This window comes from Schistocerca gregaria, chromosome 1 (assembly GCF_023897955.1).
Source record: "Schistocerca gregaria isolate iqSchGreg1 chromosome 1, iqSchGreg1.2, whole genome shotgun sequence".
Taxonomy (NCBI): Eukaryota; Metazoa; Arthropoda; class Insecta; order Orthoptera; family Acrididae; genus Schistocerca; species Schistocerca gregaria.
In genome coordinates, this window is record NC_064920.1 from 766,593,036 (window position 1) to 766,610,249 (window position 17,214).

Sequence of the window (17,214 nt, forward strand, 5' to 3'; positions counted from 1 at the left end):
TCCCTTATTCTGCCTCACTATGAAGGCGATTGCTTCACAAACACTGTCTCCATGTATGTGTACAACATAATTACTCTACCATACTAACATTGGGGTTACACTCATATGGTATGAGATGTTCCTGGGGGAGGGGATTGGGGGGGGGGGGGGGAGGGGAGGGTTCCACTGGGGGCCGAACTGCACAATAACCCTGGGTTCGGTGTGGGGCAGCAGTTGGGTGGGTGGACAGCTGAGGCCTGTTGTGAGGTTGTGAACCACTGAGGGCTACGTCGGGACGTAGCCTCTCTGTTGTTTCTATGTCCCTGGTTCAATACAGAATACACAAGTTTTTGATAGTCCTGATGATGAAAGAAAGCTGGCAACATACACTCCTGGAAATGGAAAAAAGAACACATTGACACCGGTGTGTCAGACCCACCATACTTGCTCCGGACACTGCGAGAGGGCTGAACAAGCAATGATCACACACACGGCACAGCGGACACACCAGGAACCGCGGTGTTGGCCGTTGAATGGCGCTAGCTGCGCAGCATTTGTGCACCACCGCCGTCAGTGTCAGCCAGTTTGCCGTGGCATATGGAGCTCCATCGCAGTCTTTAACACTGGTAGCACGCCGCGACAGCGTGGATGTGAGCCGTATGTGCAGTTGACGGACTTTGAGCGAGGGCGTATAGTGGGCATGCGGGAGGCCGGGTGGACGTACTGCCGAATTGCTCAACACGTGGGGCGTGAGGTCTCCACAGTACATCGATGTTGTCGCCAGTGGTCGGTGGAAGATGCACGTGCCCGTCGACCTGGGACCGGACCGCAGCGACGCACGGATGCACGCCAAGACCGTAGGATCCTACGCAGTGCCGTAGGGGACCGCACCGCCACTTCCCAGGAAATTAGGGACACTGTTGCTCCTGGGGTATCGGCGAGGACCATTTGCAACCGTCTCCATGAAGCTGGGCTACGGTCCCGCACACCGTTAGGCCGTCTTCCGCTCACGCCCCAACATCGTGCAGCCTGCCTCCAGTGGTGTCGCGACAGGCGTGAATGGAGGGATGAATGGAGACATGTCGTCTTCAGCGATGAGAGTCGCTTCTGCCTTGGTGCCAATGATGGTCGTATGTGTGTTTGGCGCCGTGCAGGTGAGCGCCACAATCAGGACTGCATACAACCGAGGCACACAGGGCCAACACCCAGCATCATGGTGTGGGGAGCGATCTTCTACACTGGCTGTACACCTCTGGTGATCATCGAGGGGACACTGAATAGTGCACGGTACATCCAAACAGTCATCGAACCCATCGTTCTACCATTCCTAGACCGGCAAGGGAACTTGCTGTTCCAACAGGACAATGCACGTCCGCATGTATCCCGTGCCACCCAACGTGCTCTAGAAGGTGTAAGTCAACTACCCTGGCCAGCAAGATCTGTCCCCCATTGATCATGTTTGGGACTGGATGAAGCATCATCTCACGCGGTCTGCACGTCCAGCACGAACGCTGGTCCAACTGAGGCGCCAGGTGGAAATGGCATGGCAAGCCGTTCCACAGGACTACATCCAGCATCTCTACGATCGTCTCCATGGGAGAATAGCAGCCTGCATTGCTGCGAAAGGTGGATATACACTGTACTAGTGCCGACATTGTGCATGCTCTGTTGCCTGTGTCTATGTGCCTGTGGTTCTGTCAGTGTGATCATGTGATGTATCTGACCACAGGAATGTGTCAATAAAGTTTCCCCTTCCTGGGACAATGAATTCACGGTGTTCTTATTTCAATTTCCAGGAGTGTATGTCAGCCTTTTCCATGTACGAAATCTTTCAGGTGACTTTGCACTCCTTCAAGATGGATACTGCACTGATCTATAAAAGCTCCACAGAATTTACAGACATCTTAACAATTAGTGCTAAGGTAATCCGAGGATAAAATAGTTTCCATGGAGTTGTTTTTAGTCCGAAATAAGCTAATTTCGAACTTCTTCGTCAGATACCTAGCCATTATAATTATTTTTCAGAAAACAATAAATAACAACAGAACTGCAACTAAATTTGGAAAGCATTACTTTCTAAACATATCAACTTGTAACATATAATTACATTTTTAAGAGGAAAAATTTTAAGCATTCGCGCAGTTTAATGTGACCAGCAGCAGCCGATGTTGGGTGGAGACATACACTATGACACTGTGGAAATGTTGCTTGCTTTGCCTGAAATTACCTCATGGAACAGTTCCATTCACTTTTAGCTTCTGCAGTTGGTTTTTGCAGCATGTGTCCTAAGCAAATTCCATTTCATTACTCTGGCCTTTATACACTACTGTTTACCGTAAACTGTAATGTAACCCTTTAATTAATTATCATCCAAACTTTAATGTGAACCTTTACTGAACATGAAACCAGTAAGCTAGTGAAAATGGCTACATATCTTGTTTTCACTAACGTAATCTTTGCCTTATCCTCTATCACTAGAACAGAACTATACAGTCTGCCACCTTCCAAAGCAGTGAAGTTCTTGTTTAAAAAGTGTCAGCTGTTAATGCATGATAACTACTGTGTGGCTCACAAACATGGGAGGAGGGGGGGGAGGGGAGATCCAGCCACAGAAGTTTCTCAAATTTGGGTTTTCAGTGAATGTGGGAAGAATTAATTATCTGTGGCACAGCTGGTTGTTAGCGAAATGAAATATAAAATGTAATTACATAGATAAAAAATCTACTCACCAATTGGCAGCAGGAGAACACATATATAAAATAAAGGTTTCACTTATGCAAGTTCTTGGAGCAAGTGGCTGCTACTTCTGGAAGAAGGGTTGAAGGAGAAGAAAGAGTGGTGAAGAAAAAGGACTGCAGAGGTCTAGAAAAAGCGGTAGAAGGTAGAGTTCGCAAAAGTCACCCAGAAGGGGAAACTTACCAGACAGGATGGAAAAAAAAGGACAGGCTGAGTAGATTTTTCATCTGTCAACTACATTATATTGTCAAAAACTCATTATCTTTGTTGAAATATAAAATGTGAAGCACAAAACTTAATTATTTCAATCAGTATCTGCACAACTGCAGTCTTAACAAAAACATTGTTTATGATTGATGAAATAAAATAACTGGGTGTGTGGAGCTAAGGGCATAAGCTCCCTTTTCTGCAGTTTACAAAATGTTAGATAAAGTATAAAAAACTTACGGTGAAGGCACAAAGAAGAACATTTTAAATATGACATTCATTAAGCATTATCATTGTAATTATATAAAATCAAAATCTGACATCAGCTACGATAAACCTTTACTATCTGTGATTTCTAAGACTCATTCTATATTGAAATTAGTGCAGCACGATCTTTGAATCACCAAGTAAATGGTCACTGAGTAACCACAACTTTAGCATCTGTGTCTCAACACAAACTTAACAGTGTTATTTACCCACCTGTGGTTTAACAACATATTGCCCCTTTGTTGCAGAGCGAATATCCAAAGAATGCTCAAATTCCCTTGTTAATGATTCTATTGTACTAGCAGGGCTTGGTAGAGGTGGAGGTGGCAAGCATTTGTCTTCTGTGTTAGGAGGCTATCAAATGAAAAACTGCATGTTAGCAACATAAAAACACACTCAATTAAGGCTGGCAAAAATTTCCAAACACAAATAAAGATGTAATAAATAAAATAGCATGCTTACACTATTCCAGAAAAAAAAAAAAAAATTAAATAAACTACTGCAGAGCGCATGTGCACACAATAGTTCCTTTTTCATGAAGGAAAACAGGACTGGTTGGGGCTTGTTCGAAGGGTAAGGCACATCACTAATTGTTGAGCTAAGTTGTGAAGCTGTCTTTTCCGCAGTTTATAAAATGTTACAGAAAGTATTAAATCTAGTTGTGGAGGGAGAAGTTGAAGACATCTGTCTGAGCAGGAGGTCAAAGACAAATCATTAACAAAACACAGTGCCAATTTCAATCTATAGATTATAATAGGGCCAGAATGAGAGGTGAAGGTGATTTTTCTCAGAAAACTGGAAATAATAATGTAATCACAGAACGAAAGCAAAGAGAAAAAAATAAAAATTATTTGCAACTATGAGGGTGAAAGAATAAAAAAGTAAATAATAAAATAAGACAAACTCCTCACAAAAAAAAAAAAAAAAATGGAATGCAATTCAGGCTAATTGAGGTTAAGTCCGTGAGAGGAGCAGGCTATGAGGATCTGTTGGAGGGCAGTTACCATCTCAGGAGTTCACAGAACTAGGAGACAACAGCCTTGTCACACTGGTTCTTGCTCGGATCTAAATGGCTCTTGCAGTGAAGCAGGCACTCAGGCGTACTGCACTGGCTGAGTATTGGATATCACCAATGCACACCATTGTGCACCCATTCATCCATTTTGCCAGTCAGTTTTTGCTCGTCCACGAAGTTAGCTGGTAGCCAAATTTGATAAATCTGCAAGTTGCCCTATCTTTAATGTTGTACAATTACCAGCAGTGGGGTCAGTGTGGGTGGTAACAGGTGGGTACATCGAATGTTTTGCAACGGGATGAGAGAACAGGCATTCCTCAACTCCCAGGAACTTTGCTGCATTTCTTGGTACAGTCAGTGAAGGTAACTCACTGAGACCCACATTCAAATTTTGGTTCACATTAAATAAACCAACCAACCAACAAACAAGAAATATCCCTTGTGGAAGATCTACTGCGAATTTGTGGTACGTGGCTCCACACAGTGCAGCCTACTCTTCAAGTGACAGAAATTTCTGAATGGAAAAGATTTATCCAGCATAATAGTAACACAGTTAATGACATGAAAAGTGCATTAACTTTCTGGTCATTCATTAATACATCAGCAAGTGAATACATCACAATTGTACTGCTTTATAATATGCTGTCAGTGATACACAGCAGTGAAGTGTACCAAACCAATCCCTTTTCTATCGACACTACATACATCATTGACATCACCACTCATACAGATTGAACAACTCTCAGCCATTGTTTACTGAAATGTATTTTACTTAAAAGTTCACTTAAGATCTTCAAAAGTTCTCATTTAATAAAATAATAACTCCACTATATAAACACAATCTCAGTGAAATTATTTTGTCTACTGACACAAGAGAGGTGGACATGCAGTGCTGAGGTGGTACAGACAACCTGTAAACTGAAAGTCTAGGAACACTAATAATGGAGCATCTAAACTTTCTCAGAACACTACAGCTGCCACACAGGAGGATTAAGAATCAGTTCCCCATCTAGCTGTGTAGAACAGTGTGCAGAGATTCACATAGACTCTGTCAACACAAGTTTCTTGTGTCAGTGTTTTTGTGTACGGTGTCAACAATAATTCTAATGTGTGCTATGGAGGGTCAGCATAGTTTTGTGTCACACTGTGGAGTTGGTTTTTGTGACGTAACGGGATAGAGTGAGCGGGAAATCAGCTGCCAGCTGCTCGAACATCACTTTGTAGACCTATGCATGAACAATCCGGCAATTTACCTTCCCTCTTACTTCTGTACCTCCCTTTGACCATATTACACCCAGAAAACATTTTATCCTTTAACATGGCTCTACTGCACTTAGATATTTTCATTGGAAGCCAAGGTTTTCAAGAAAAACATAAAAAGTGACCTTTAAACCCCCCATCCAAATGCCCACATTCCACTGACCAGGATTTTTAGTACATTGTTCAGGACACCACCTCGTAGCATTGCACAAAAATTTGTGACTACACAATTTTTTTCCTCAATTTTCCTTCATTGATTGGACTAAAATGAGCAACATTTAAGGTGTGGCTACCTCTGAATCCTGTTGCTTACCAACTGACATGTTCACTCCACAACTTTCAATATAGGGATGGCTACCACCTAACTGGCAAAATGAATGAATGGAAACAGAGCAACTGTCCATCTTAGGGTTATCCAATACCCTATTACAGAGCATACTTGGCAGCCTAACTCAAGAGACCTGGTTGCCTCACTATACAAAATGGACTGGCTGGGTGGTCTGTCATAGTTCCCTGAGCTCTTGAGACAGTAGTTTGCTGTTAGACATTTTCTTTCATTCTGCTGTTATCCTAGACTTAACCTCTGTTAGCCTACCCCACTCTCTGTTTCCTATATGTTGTTTGGTAGAATTCTGATATTTACTTTTTTTTATTCTTGTTCCCCCTCATAATTGCAATCCCTTTTATTTATCCCCACACTGTCCCCCAATATTTTAATTTTTGTATCGAATTGGACAAAGAGAAAATGAAAAAAGGACAGAATACTGCATCTCTACCTCTTATTCTGATACTACAATCTCTAACTGAATGTGGCAGAGTGCATATTAATGCACTTCCTTGACCTCTTGTTCTCTGTGATACATCTTTCTTCATCTTCACTTCCCTTCATCAATGGAACACGTGGTTCCCTCATACTCTGGTGTCTTGAGTGATCTAGTCCCCTTTCCAGCTTGACCCAACCAGTTATTTCCTCCCCAGTAAAGGAGCCTATTGTTCTGATAGCTAGGAGTGCTCTGCTCTATTTTAAGTGGTTTTATTGGCAGCAGTGAGAATTGCACTTCTTGGGACTTAACCACTGGCCAATCTATGTGTGTGTCTGATCTGAGTATTATTATTACTTTTTTCTTCCCATTTGAACAACCTTTTTTTTATATGAAATGGGTGTATTATGAGGAAAAGTGCTGATTTTATCAGATATAAAGGAAAAAAGTTCATACAATACTGAGGTTTCAGCAAACATTTTATTTTCTTGTGCCCAAGTTAAGTTTCTTTTGACATTGTATTTTGAAAGAAGCTTTGGTTTTTCACAAAAGTACATGACTCCACAGTCTCTCTTTTTCTTGACAGTTCCAAATGAACAACCTGTGGCCAGAAACATTCACAACCAATGTTCTTTCCCCTCAAGATCTGTCAGTGTTACCACAAGTTTCTTCCTATTTATTGTATCTCACTTGACACAAATCAATCCCCATTTCGATTGAAAAAGATGACAATGATGATGATAAAAATGGCATGTATCAATAATAATTTTACATGTAATATGGCACTCTGAACACATTCTTAAACTGTAATGAGGATTAAATACATTCAGGCAGTTCTAGAAAGATGAATTACAACAGGGTAACAATGGAATTAAGTCTTAAGCAATACAATTAAAGTGGAGTGTGGAAAATAAAATCATCATTTAACACAGATATAAGACACATTCAAACATACGTGTGCATGAACAACAAAGTATACCTATCGGAAATACCTATCAGAAATTGATGTGATAATATATTTATAAAAAGCATCTAAGATGCTTGTCAACTTAGGTGAAACTGAATTAAACCTGTACAGTCAGTGTTAACTTTTAAAAAGAACAATATTCAAAACAATATGAAAAGGATCCCATTTGTAAGATCACATAACAAACATCTTTAAAAAAATTTCTCCTGTTTACATTTTCATCTGGTCACTTAATTGTGTTTAGAAATTGTGCAAACTAATTTAAGAGAATGTGTGTAATAAATGAACAAATTGGTATTTAGAATGAGCACACTATATAATCTACTACTGTGCTCCAAACTGTCTGCAGAACAACTGTGCAAAAGCTGTAAGTTTCAACAATATTTTCTTGGTCATTTTGTTAGACATTTTATGTGCAGTGTAATGCTCAGTAAAGAATAATAATGCATGTTGCTGTGGGAGGGAGTACACTGATTTTAAAATAAAATAAAAATGAAATAAAAATTCATGCGCATACAAGACAAGTCCTCTTGTATCTCTAAGCACCATAAACAAACTGGTACATGCACATGCATCTGCGCTCAAGTAGCTCTAATTAAAAAAACCAAGAGAAATCCATATGAATATTATTATCTCAAGGCTATAATCATTCTCTCTTAACTAAGTTCCAGTACGATGTCACATATATAAGATGTATATACAAAAAGGTCAAGCTCATCATCCGAAGGTTGGTTTTAGCACCACAGCACTCTATTAGGTATAGTCTTATTTGAACTTACCTAGTCAGTTATAATGGGAGTCACAGTTTAATGTTGATTCTGATAAATGGTCCAACTTGTCATTATATACCCAAGTCATTGCCAGAGGTGACAAATGCAGTAAATGATAGAAAAAAAAACTTAGGGCCAACTCAGGTATCAACTCCAGGTCTTGGAAGTTGTAGTGTAACGCTTAGCCAGCATATTACACAAGAAACATATAGGGCAATAAAAGCATCTGCTGCATTAACCACATTATGATAGATTTCTGACAAGTGAAGAATGTGAACAACTACCTAGGAGGGCAATCAACAAACTACTGATTACATGTTAACAAAACCTAAGTACATGAACTGCAGCTTCCAGGATCAACCCACTTGTATGTTGAGACTACAATCAGATACAAACTGAATAAACTGGGAAACTATTGATGAAAAGTCGCCCACAATTGCAGATGGCTAAGTCCAAGGTAAATGAGAAACTAGAAGTAATGGCTGCTAAGTTGTACTCTAAGAATTTCTTGAGGCAGAATTTCTTTTGTTCTTCACATCTTTACCCTACTTTAACCTTCGTCTTTTACTCTCACTGAAGAAATACCCAGCACAAAAATCTGAGATATTGCTTTAGCAGTTTTTAACATGGCTTTCTTTCAGCAACCAAACACACAGAATTACTAGCTTTCGCAACCGATGGTTGCTTCTTCAGGAAGGAGAGGGAAAGACGAAAGGATGTGGGTTTTAAGGGAGAGGGTAAGGAGTCATTCCAATCCCGGGAGCGGAACGACTTCCCTTAGGGGAAAAAAAGGACAGGTGCGCGCGCGTTCGCGCGCATGCGCACACACACACGCACGCACGCACGCACGCACGGCGCGCGCGCGCACACACACAGATATCCATCCGCACATACGCAGACATATTTAAAATTGGCCTTTAAATATGTCTGCTTATGTCTGTGTATGTGCGGATGTGTGTGTGTGTGTGTGTGTGTGTGTGTGTGTGTGTGTGTGTGTGTGTGTGTGTGTGTGTGTGTGTGGGCGCGCGCGAGTGTACACCTGTCCTTTTCTTCCCCTAAGGGAAGTCGTTCCGCTCCCGGGATTGGAATGACTCCTTACCCTCTCCCTTAAAACCCACATCCTTTCGTCTTTCCCTCTCCTTCCTGAAGAAGCAACCATCGGTTGCGAAAGCTAGTAATTTTGTGTGTGTGTTTTGTTCATGTGCCTGTCTGCCGGCGCTTTCCCGCTTGGTAAGTCTTGGAATCTTTGTTTTTAATATATTTTTCCCATGTGGAAGTTTCTTTCTATATATATATATATATATATATATATATATATATATATATATATATATATATATAAAACAGAAAGAAACTTCCACATGGGAAAAATATATTAAAAATAAAGATTCCAAGACTTACCAAGCGGGAAAGCGCCGGCAGACAGGCACATGAACAAAACACACAAACACACACACAGAATTACAAGCTTTCGCAACTGGCAGTTGCTTCGTCAGGAAGGAAGGAAGGAGAGGGAAAAATGAAAGGGTGTGGGTTTTAAGGGAGAGGGTAAGGAGTCATTCCAATCCCGGGAGCGGAAAGACTTCCCTTAGGGGAAAAAAAGGACAGGTGTACACTCGCACGCACACACACACACATATCCATCCGCACATACACAGACACAAGCAGACATATTTAAAGGGCCTTTAAATATGTCTGCTTGTGTCTGTGTATGTGCGGATGGATATGTGTGTGTGTGTGCGTGCGAGTGTACACCTGTCCTTTTTTTCCCCTAAGGGAAGTCTTTCCGCTCCCGGGATTGGAATGACTCCTTACCCTCTCCCTTAAAACCCACACCCTTTCATTTTTCCCTCTCCTTCCTTCCTTCCTGACGAAGCAACTGCCAGTTGCGAAAGCTTGTAATTCTGTGTGTGTGTTTGTGTGTTTTGTTCATGTGCCTGTCTGCCGGCGCTTTCCCGCTTGGTAAGTCTTGGAATCTTTATATATATATATATATTCACTGGATATATAATACAGCCAACCAGTTGCAAATAATTTTGGTACATTGACATACATTTTGATATCTCCACAGGTGTCTTCATCAGAATGAAATTTTAAAATTCCTATAAAATAATATAAAGAAAAACAAGTCTCACAAAAAAATTTAACCAAGGTGAAAAAAGTCACAACACAGAATGGTTACTTACATAAAATTTCATTGCGAGAAGGCCTTCTTGCAATGTAATTTTACTTAAGGAACCATTCTATGTTATGACTTTTTTCATCTTGGTTAATGTTTTTGTCAAACTTATTTTTCTTTGTATTATTTTACAGGAATTTTAAATTTTCATTCTGATGAAGACATTGTTAGCTGTGTCAAAACCTAGGTCCATGTATTCAACAATTATTTGCAATTGGATGGTTATTTCTCCAGGCATTGCTTCAGCTTGTTTTTTCATCAGACAGGTATGAGCTCCAGCTATGGCAACTGATAATGGGGACTCTACTAATATTTAATTACACTTCATATTTTTAATCTGATAATTACTTTTGAATGTCATAAATAATTATCTACAAAGTAGTACTATCTAATTATATTTAACTGTTTGAATTTAACCTATGAAAGTTGAGATGCTGGGTACACCTAACAGATACATATTTGGTTCTATAGGACTCCAAAGTCTTCTGGAAGTTAATCTGTAGCACAATTATTCAAATTACAGACAGACTATCATAGAGTGTCTTAAATTATCACATATTTTACAAATGCTGTTAATTCCCGTTAAACTGACTGCCATGTTACAAAAGCATGTCATACCTTCCTGGTAACTACTTTCTGGAAAATCAGCCAAAAAGTAGTTGTAACAACTTCTGCGTAGTGGTAAAGAATTGTTTAACCTTTTCACCTGAATGGCAATCAGTATCAGTATAACCATCGCTATTTAGGTTGTTATATTATTCTCACTTGTGGCTAGAAAACAAAGGCATTAACAACATTCTGTTCAATGTACCCCAAGCCAAAATGTGAGGCATTTTTATTATATTAATTTTACAAAAAGAGTGCCTTTTCAGCTTGTTACCTTACCACTGATGCAGTAACAATCTACTGCTTCTTGGCAGCATAGGCCTTATCATTGTCAGCAAAGTCACTCTGCCAATCAAATCACATAGGGCTGTCAGAACTAAGGCTACAAAATGGAGCTTTCTTCTGTTCCACATCACTGCCAGAGCACACAACTAGCCTAATCCTCCTTACCTTTTAACTTCTCTTTCCCTCTTTGATGGCTCACAGATTATTGGAGTTAGTTTCTCTCACACTACTCTTGCAGAGCAGAAGCTTGTTGTGTGGACATATTATTGCATTGGATTTACCCACACACAGTTGCTGAGGTCAAGCAAGCTCTGTCAATGGTGCTACAGAAGGCCATATGACTACTGTTTCTATGCGAGGAAGTCTAGCAATTCATCCAACCCCCCACACGTTAAATCCTACTCTATGTGCATTCATTGTCAAAGTGTAACAATTGTTTGATCATTGCCAAAGTGTGCTGCACTATTTGCAAACACCTAAGCTACAAAACATATGCGTGTTTGGAACCGACATGTGCCTAAGACTGGCCACAAGAGATTGAAATGTCTGAATTTACAGTCACTCGGCTAATCAAATAGGTTACCGAGGCACTTGGGGGAACGTGTAGATGAATGCAAATAAGGGTAACCTGAACAGGAGCAGTTCTAACAATGCCATGCACTCACATCCTACAGAGCAACTTGAGTGAAAGAGGTAGGATTCATTCATGTTGCAAACTTAACCTTTCAAGGTAAACTCAATGGTAGATAGTGCACCTTTATCAATGATACAGGTGCAGAAATAACTGTGTTGTTTGTTAAACCTACCGATGGTAGAGAAGTAAAACCACCATGTTGTAGACAGTGTGGATTGGGGAAAAAGGTAATTTACCTAACACACTTGCAAAATGTGGAAATGGAATTAAACAGTGGGAAATATCAGCTAATACTTGAAATGCTCTGGAAGTATGACCATGATTTCGATGCCATCTTACACAAAGTTGAGTTCTGAATACAGGAAGTCCAAACTGGGGGAAATGTCCACCATTTTGGAAATGTCCCCACTATATGGACACGAGACAGTCCTAAATGAATGACTGCATTCCAACCACCCACTAAACTACTTCCCACAGACTTGATCTTAAACAAAGCCAAGGAAATATTTTTCAAGAGCAGACATTTTCTTAATCAACCCATTAAAAAGCAGTTAAGTTCCAGATGATAAGCAGATGCATTTGAAGTATGATTTATTTCGACACAGTGTGTTGGAAAAGAGTATTTTTTTGTCATTGAGCATAGATAATTTTGGAAGCAGAGACATTGAAATTCCCTGGAGTACAATATTTGCCAGACTACAGGACATAAATACTGATATACCAGGAAAAAAAAAAACAGCTTGAAAGAACAGTTTACATTAATTCTACATTAGTTATGGCACATATACAAGCAGAAATTAGAAAGAAAGCTGAACACTTGTGTAAGGCAGATCACAATGTATTGTACCAGATTCCAGCCAAATTTACAACATTGTTTGAAGAAAACAAGAGATTCCTATGGGTCGTGCTAGCTTTAAGTAGCTATCTATCTTTTCCTAATTAGTTGACATTCCTACCTGGAGTTTCTACTGTTTGAAATTTTTCACCAACTTCGATATGATAACCAGTTACCGTCAAATACTGATAACTGCGAAAGAACTGGAAAAGACAACCTCAGGTGTGCACTCTGGGCAATACAAAAAAACCAAGGCTGCCATCTGGCTTCAAAAAGGCTCCTACCACATTTCAATGTTTTGGTTGTTTTACTTTTATGAGTTTTAAAGCCGACTGACCATATGTCTAGTGTAGGTGGACGAGAGAACTGTCTTTCCAAGAATGATGAGAGAGCAAGTAGTCAGGCTTAGAAACATACTAACTAAGATGTTGCATGTAGATGATGTGTTTATTGAGGCATTATAGGCACAAGACTTTGATGCTGAGTGTGAGAAATTGGCTATCTGAATGGATTTTGTTACAAAAGATGTTTTATATAAGAAAATGTCTCTTGCAGAACAGATAATAGTTCCAAAGACTATCTGCAAGCACAAATTGGAACAATGCCACATTAGCACAGAGGCATGTCCTAATGGGAAAAATGGACATTACAGGCTGTTGCTGGTCGTCACATCCAACGGGAGATGTACAGGATTACATTAAAAACTGTCTCCCTTGGGCTGAGAGAGTGCAAGAATGAAGACCAAAGATACCTCTACAAACCTTATCTGAGGCAACAGGACCTTCTGAAATTGTAGCACTTGATACATTGAAAACAATCCTGTTAACAACCCAAAATAACATACGTTTTATCTATCACTGACCACTTTCCTCACTATCTTATTATGATGCCAGTTGAGGACATGAGTGCTGATATGGTTGTGAAAGGATTTGTCACTATTTAGTACTACAGTTTGCAAGTCCAGAGACCAATATCACAGGACAAACTTTATGCCCAATTTTATGGGATAGGTACGCCAACTACTTAAAATAAAGAACTGGAGAATTACGCCATTTCACACTATTGAGTAATAGCAAACATTGAACTGTAGTCGAAATGTTGTGATACTATATGAACAGCTTGAGCTCCAAATGGGATCATTCATTGTGATATCATTGTACAATGCCAGGACGTACGAAACGGCATTTCATTTCCTATAAGGCGATTTACTCACATCTGCTATCAATGGTTCTGTCATATATTTGTATTATTCCAGTACGTTGAGACATTGTTGTTACCTAGTTTTAAGCATTGTTCAGTATGACAAAGTTATGTTAAAAGTTTACAAAACTCTGAAAATTCGCGCAACAAAATGGCAGCTCTTAAGTCACTATCATAGAGAAGGCTGCTACATTGTTTTTGAAGGAATCTGCAGAAAAAAAGATCTCACTCTCTGACACACATAAACACATACTGTCTAACTGCTGCTGAATAAGTGCAACACACTGTGATGCTACATGACCTGCCTCCAAGTACATATTTGTGGCACAATTCACCATCTTTTGTAGACTATTTGCCACTAGAAGAAAGAAGTTCTGCAGTTACTGTTGTTTCCTTTTCTAGTTTTATGTATGTTTCCAGGGCACACATCACATATATATTAGCACCCTTTTCTTTTCTTTTTTTATCCATTTCCACTGCAGATGTGTTTCTTCATGAGAAAGTTGGCCTCGAGTTTATAAATAATCTTGCCTACACAGCACATAATATACCTCATCTAATCCCTTTTGTAAACATGCATGCTTTTGTATGATCAATCACACAGATATGCTCTGAGTTTCGATCAGCCTGGTCAACAGTCCAGAATGTGGAGGGTTGGCTATGATGAAATTTTATGCAAAAGGAATCTGGCACCTTAAAAGTATAGTTCTACTGCTGGAAACTACACTCTTATCTGAAGGAAGCTTTTAAGCCTGACTCCTGAAGAATGATATGGAAACTGTACAAGTTTATTTGACTTCCTATGCACTATTTGTCACATTAATTTCTGACATTACCTGCATTCTTCTCCATACACAACTTTTGCTTCTGTCACCCTACTGTGAATTCAGAACATTTCTTTTACTTCTTTGAGGCTAAGATATGTCATAATGCATACATTTGCTTGTTCTTTGCTGTCATTACAACAATGCGAGGCTTTTTTTAAAGAAGAAGAGGAAGTAGAAGAAGAAGAAGAAGAAGAACACTGTCTGTGCTGGAAAATACAACACTGCCAATTGATTTTTCCAATACACTGACTATTACCAAAAGTACCCTATTAGTTCTGGTCATCTCTTTTATTGTCCAATGACAAGGTTTTATTTTTCTTATGTCTGAAGTTACTCAGAGTTTCTTATTTTACATAATAATATTGAGCTAATTAATTTGTATCTCTATTTGATTTGTGTGTGTTACTTTGTTTGATCCAGCAAAATTCCTAACAATATTTTCTAAGTTTACGGAAGGTACTGGCAGTAGCACATATCAGGCATCGTAACACATCACACTTGGCATTTTAGAGAATCAATCAGTATCCAGCACAGTAGCTGCAGTGCACTATGCACACTACTCGTGGATCAGCTGGAAGTGAATGACACAGACCATCGCCTCTTCACTTAGTAATGACTGCATCGTAACTTGCCTTGTGTTATACTCAGCCACTTCTGGAAATTAATCCATCATTGTTGGGAGTGCTATTTGAGCACATCTCCAACATTATATTCACACAGCATTTTACTGAAGTAATCACTGTAGTTGATTTCTCATGACTTTACAATAACTGTCCCAGCAGTTACATGGACTGGATCTGGCACTGATGAGACTTGGAAGCTCAAATAACTTTCACACAGTACAAGAAAAACTAGCTTGTGGGTTGACTGAAGATGCAGCTATGTTGCCTTCCAGAGATAGTTCCCCTTGAACGCACCAAGCAAGTCTGGTTTAATGCTAGAGATGTTACCTTACAGTTCTTATTTGGCACCCATGATCATAAAGTACCTCCTGGTGAAAATGGAAATTCAAAAAAACATTTAAATATTTCACTTATTTGAAACATACAATCCACATCACACGTAATACTATATGCTTGAAACATATTCAAGAAATTTTATTGCCTTATATGCAACAAATATGATTGGTCACACAATACATATGATGGTCATCGTCCACCTGCTATCTCATTATGCCACAATAACTCATGATATGGACGCTACTCAAAAGTAACACAGTAACATAATTGCAGCTTTAATGATATTCCTAGTATTACACACCATATTCTACACCCTAAACTCCCTGCCCACCCAAGTGGGATATATTAGCGTTTGCCTTTAAGACTGGCCTACAAAATAAATTTAGTTCAATATTTATTCATCCCAAATCCTTGCTTTGTACCCTTATGAATATTTCAACACACTTTCGTCCCACTCTTCAAGTGACATATCCCCTCAGTTCTAACTTTTTGTGACTGTATTATAAATTCATTACTGTGAAGCTTACCCATGATTACCACAAACTTATTATTCACTTGTAGATACCTATCTCTTGTCTAAACTGAGGAGGATATAAGTTTTCCACCTTGCCTATTCTCTGGTTATATAATCACAAGAAGACAGCCTGGAAAACAAAGGACTACTTAATTATAACCAGTGATCAATAAGCACACACCACTTTGTCTGCTGGAGATTTACAGAGTTACCAGATAGCTTAAACTATGTTTGTAACAATTTAACTTTATACACTAACACCTCCCTTAGTTAAATTTCACTAATGTTGGTGGAAAGTAACATACGTCTGTCCGAGTTGAATTTTAGTTACCTTTGTTCTACTGCATAAGAACCAGGTGGTCATATGTTGACCCATATCACATTATGGTTTCAGTTGGTGTTCACTCCACATAGATACCGAGTTGTTGCTGTTGAGACCAATCTAATGATTGATATGATGCAGTTTTACACGCCAGTCTATGCTGTGCAAGTCCCCTCTTCTCCAAATACATATTGCAACCTATATACATTATAACCTGCTTACTTTATTCATCCCTTTGTCTCCCTCTACAGCTTTTATACCTCCCCCCTCCCCCCCCCCCCCCCACACACCCCTTCAATACTATATTGGCAGCTCCTTCAGGTCTCAGAATTGTTCTATAGACCAACCCTTCTTTAAGCCAAATTGTGCCATTATCTTTTCTTCCCAGGATCCTTTTATAGCACTACGTATCATAGAACTGCTTATCACTCGTGTTTCATTTCCATATAAGGCTACATCCCAGACAAGAATATTTCGCCCCTGAAGAACAGCAGACTTTTATTCAGAGTGTCCCACTGTGATATTGCAGTATCCTTTGACCTGGTATTGAGTTCTCCTCATAACTGAAAGAAACTTTGAAAGTTACTATCGAACAATTTCTGTTATTCATATCAAAATTTAATTTCTCTCAGTACACATCCTGTATTATCAGCTCTTCAAGATATTAAAAACAAAGAATTGCTGCAGTCCTTGGATCAGTTGATCACACAAGAACAGCAACATGTCACACTACATATTACAGCATTTCAGAAACACGGTATCTTAGTTAACATAATTTCAGTGACATCATGCCTGTTTGCTATTCTGATAATGAGCAAGACTTTATACTGGCTTACATACACAAGTTATTTAGTCTACTGCATATGGCATCTCCAATTGATCACAAGTGTT

At 39.4% G+C, this 17,214-nt stretch overlaps 1 protein-coding gene across 2 annotated transcripts in view; it reads right to left on the reverse strand.

The window, feature by feature from the left end:
* Nucleotides 1–17,214, reverse strand: part of LOC126268143 (WD repeat-containing protein 44) — a 160,683-nt gene that overhangs the window by 39,619 nt on the left and 103,850 nt on the right. The window contains exon 5 of one of the 2 annotated variants that reach the window (XM_049973677.1): nucleotides 3,403–3,543. The exons of the other annotated variant lie outside the window; for it this stretch is intronic. Coding sequence (XP_049829634.1) covers nucleotides 3,403–3,543 — 141 coding nt within the window. The remainder of the gene's footprint in view (nucleotides 1–3,402; nucleotides 3,544–17,214) is intronic. 2 annotated transcript variants of the gene reach the window in all.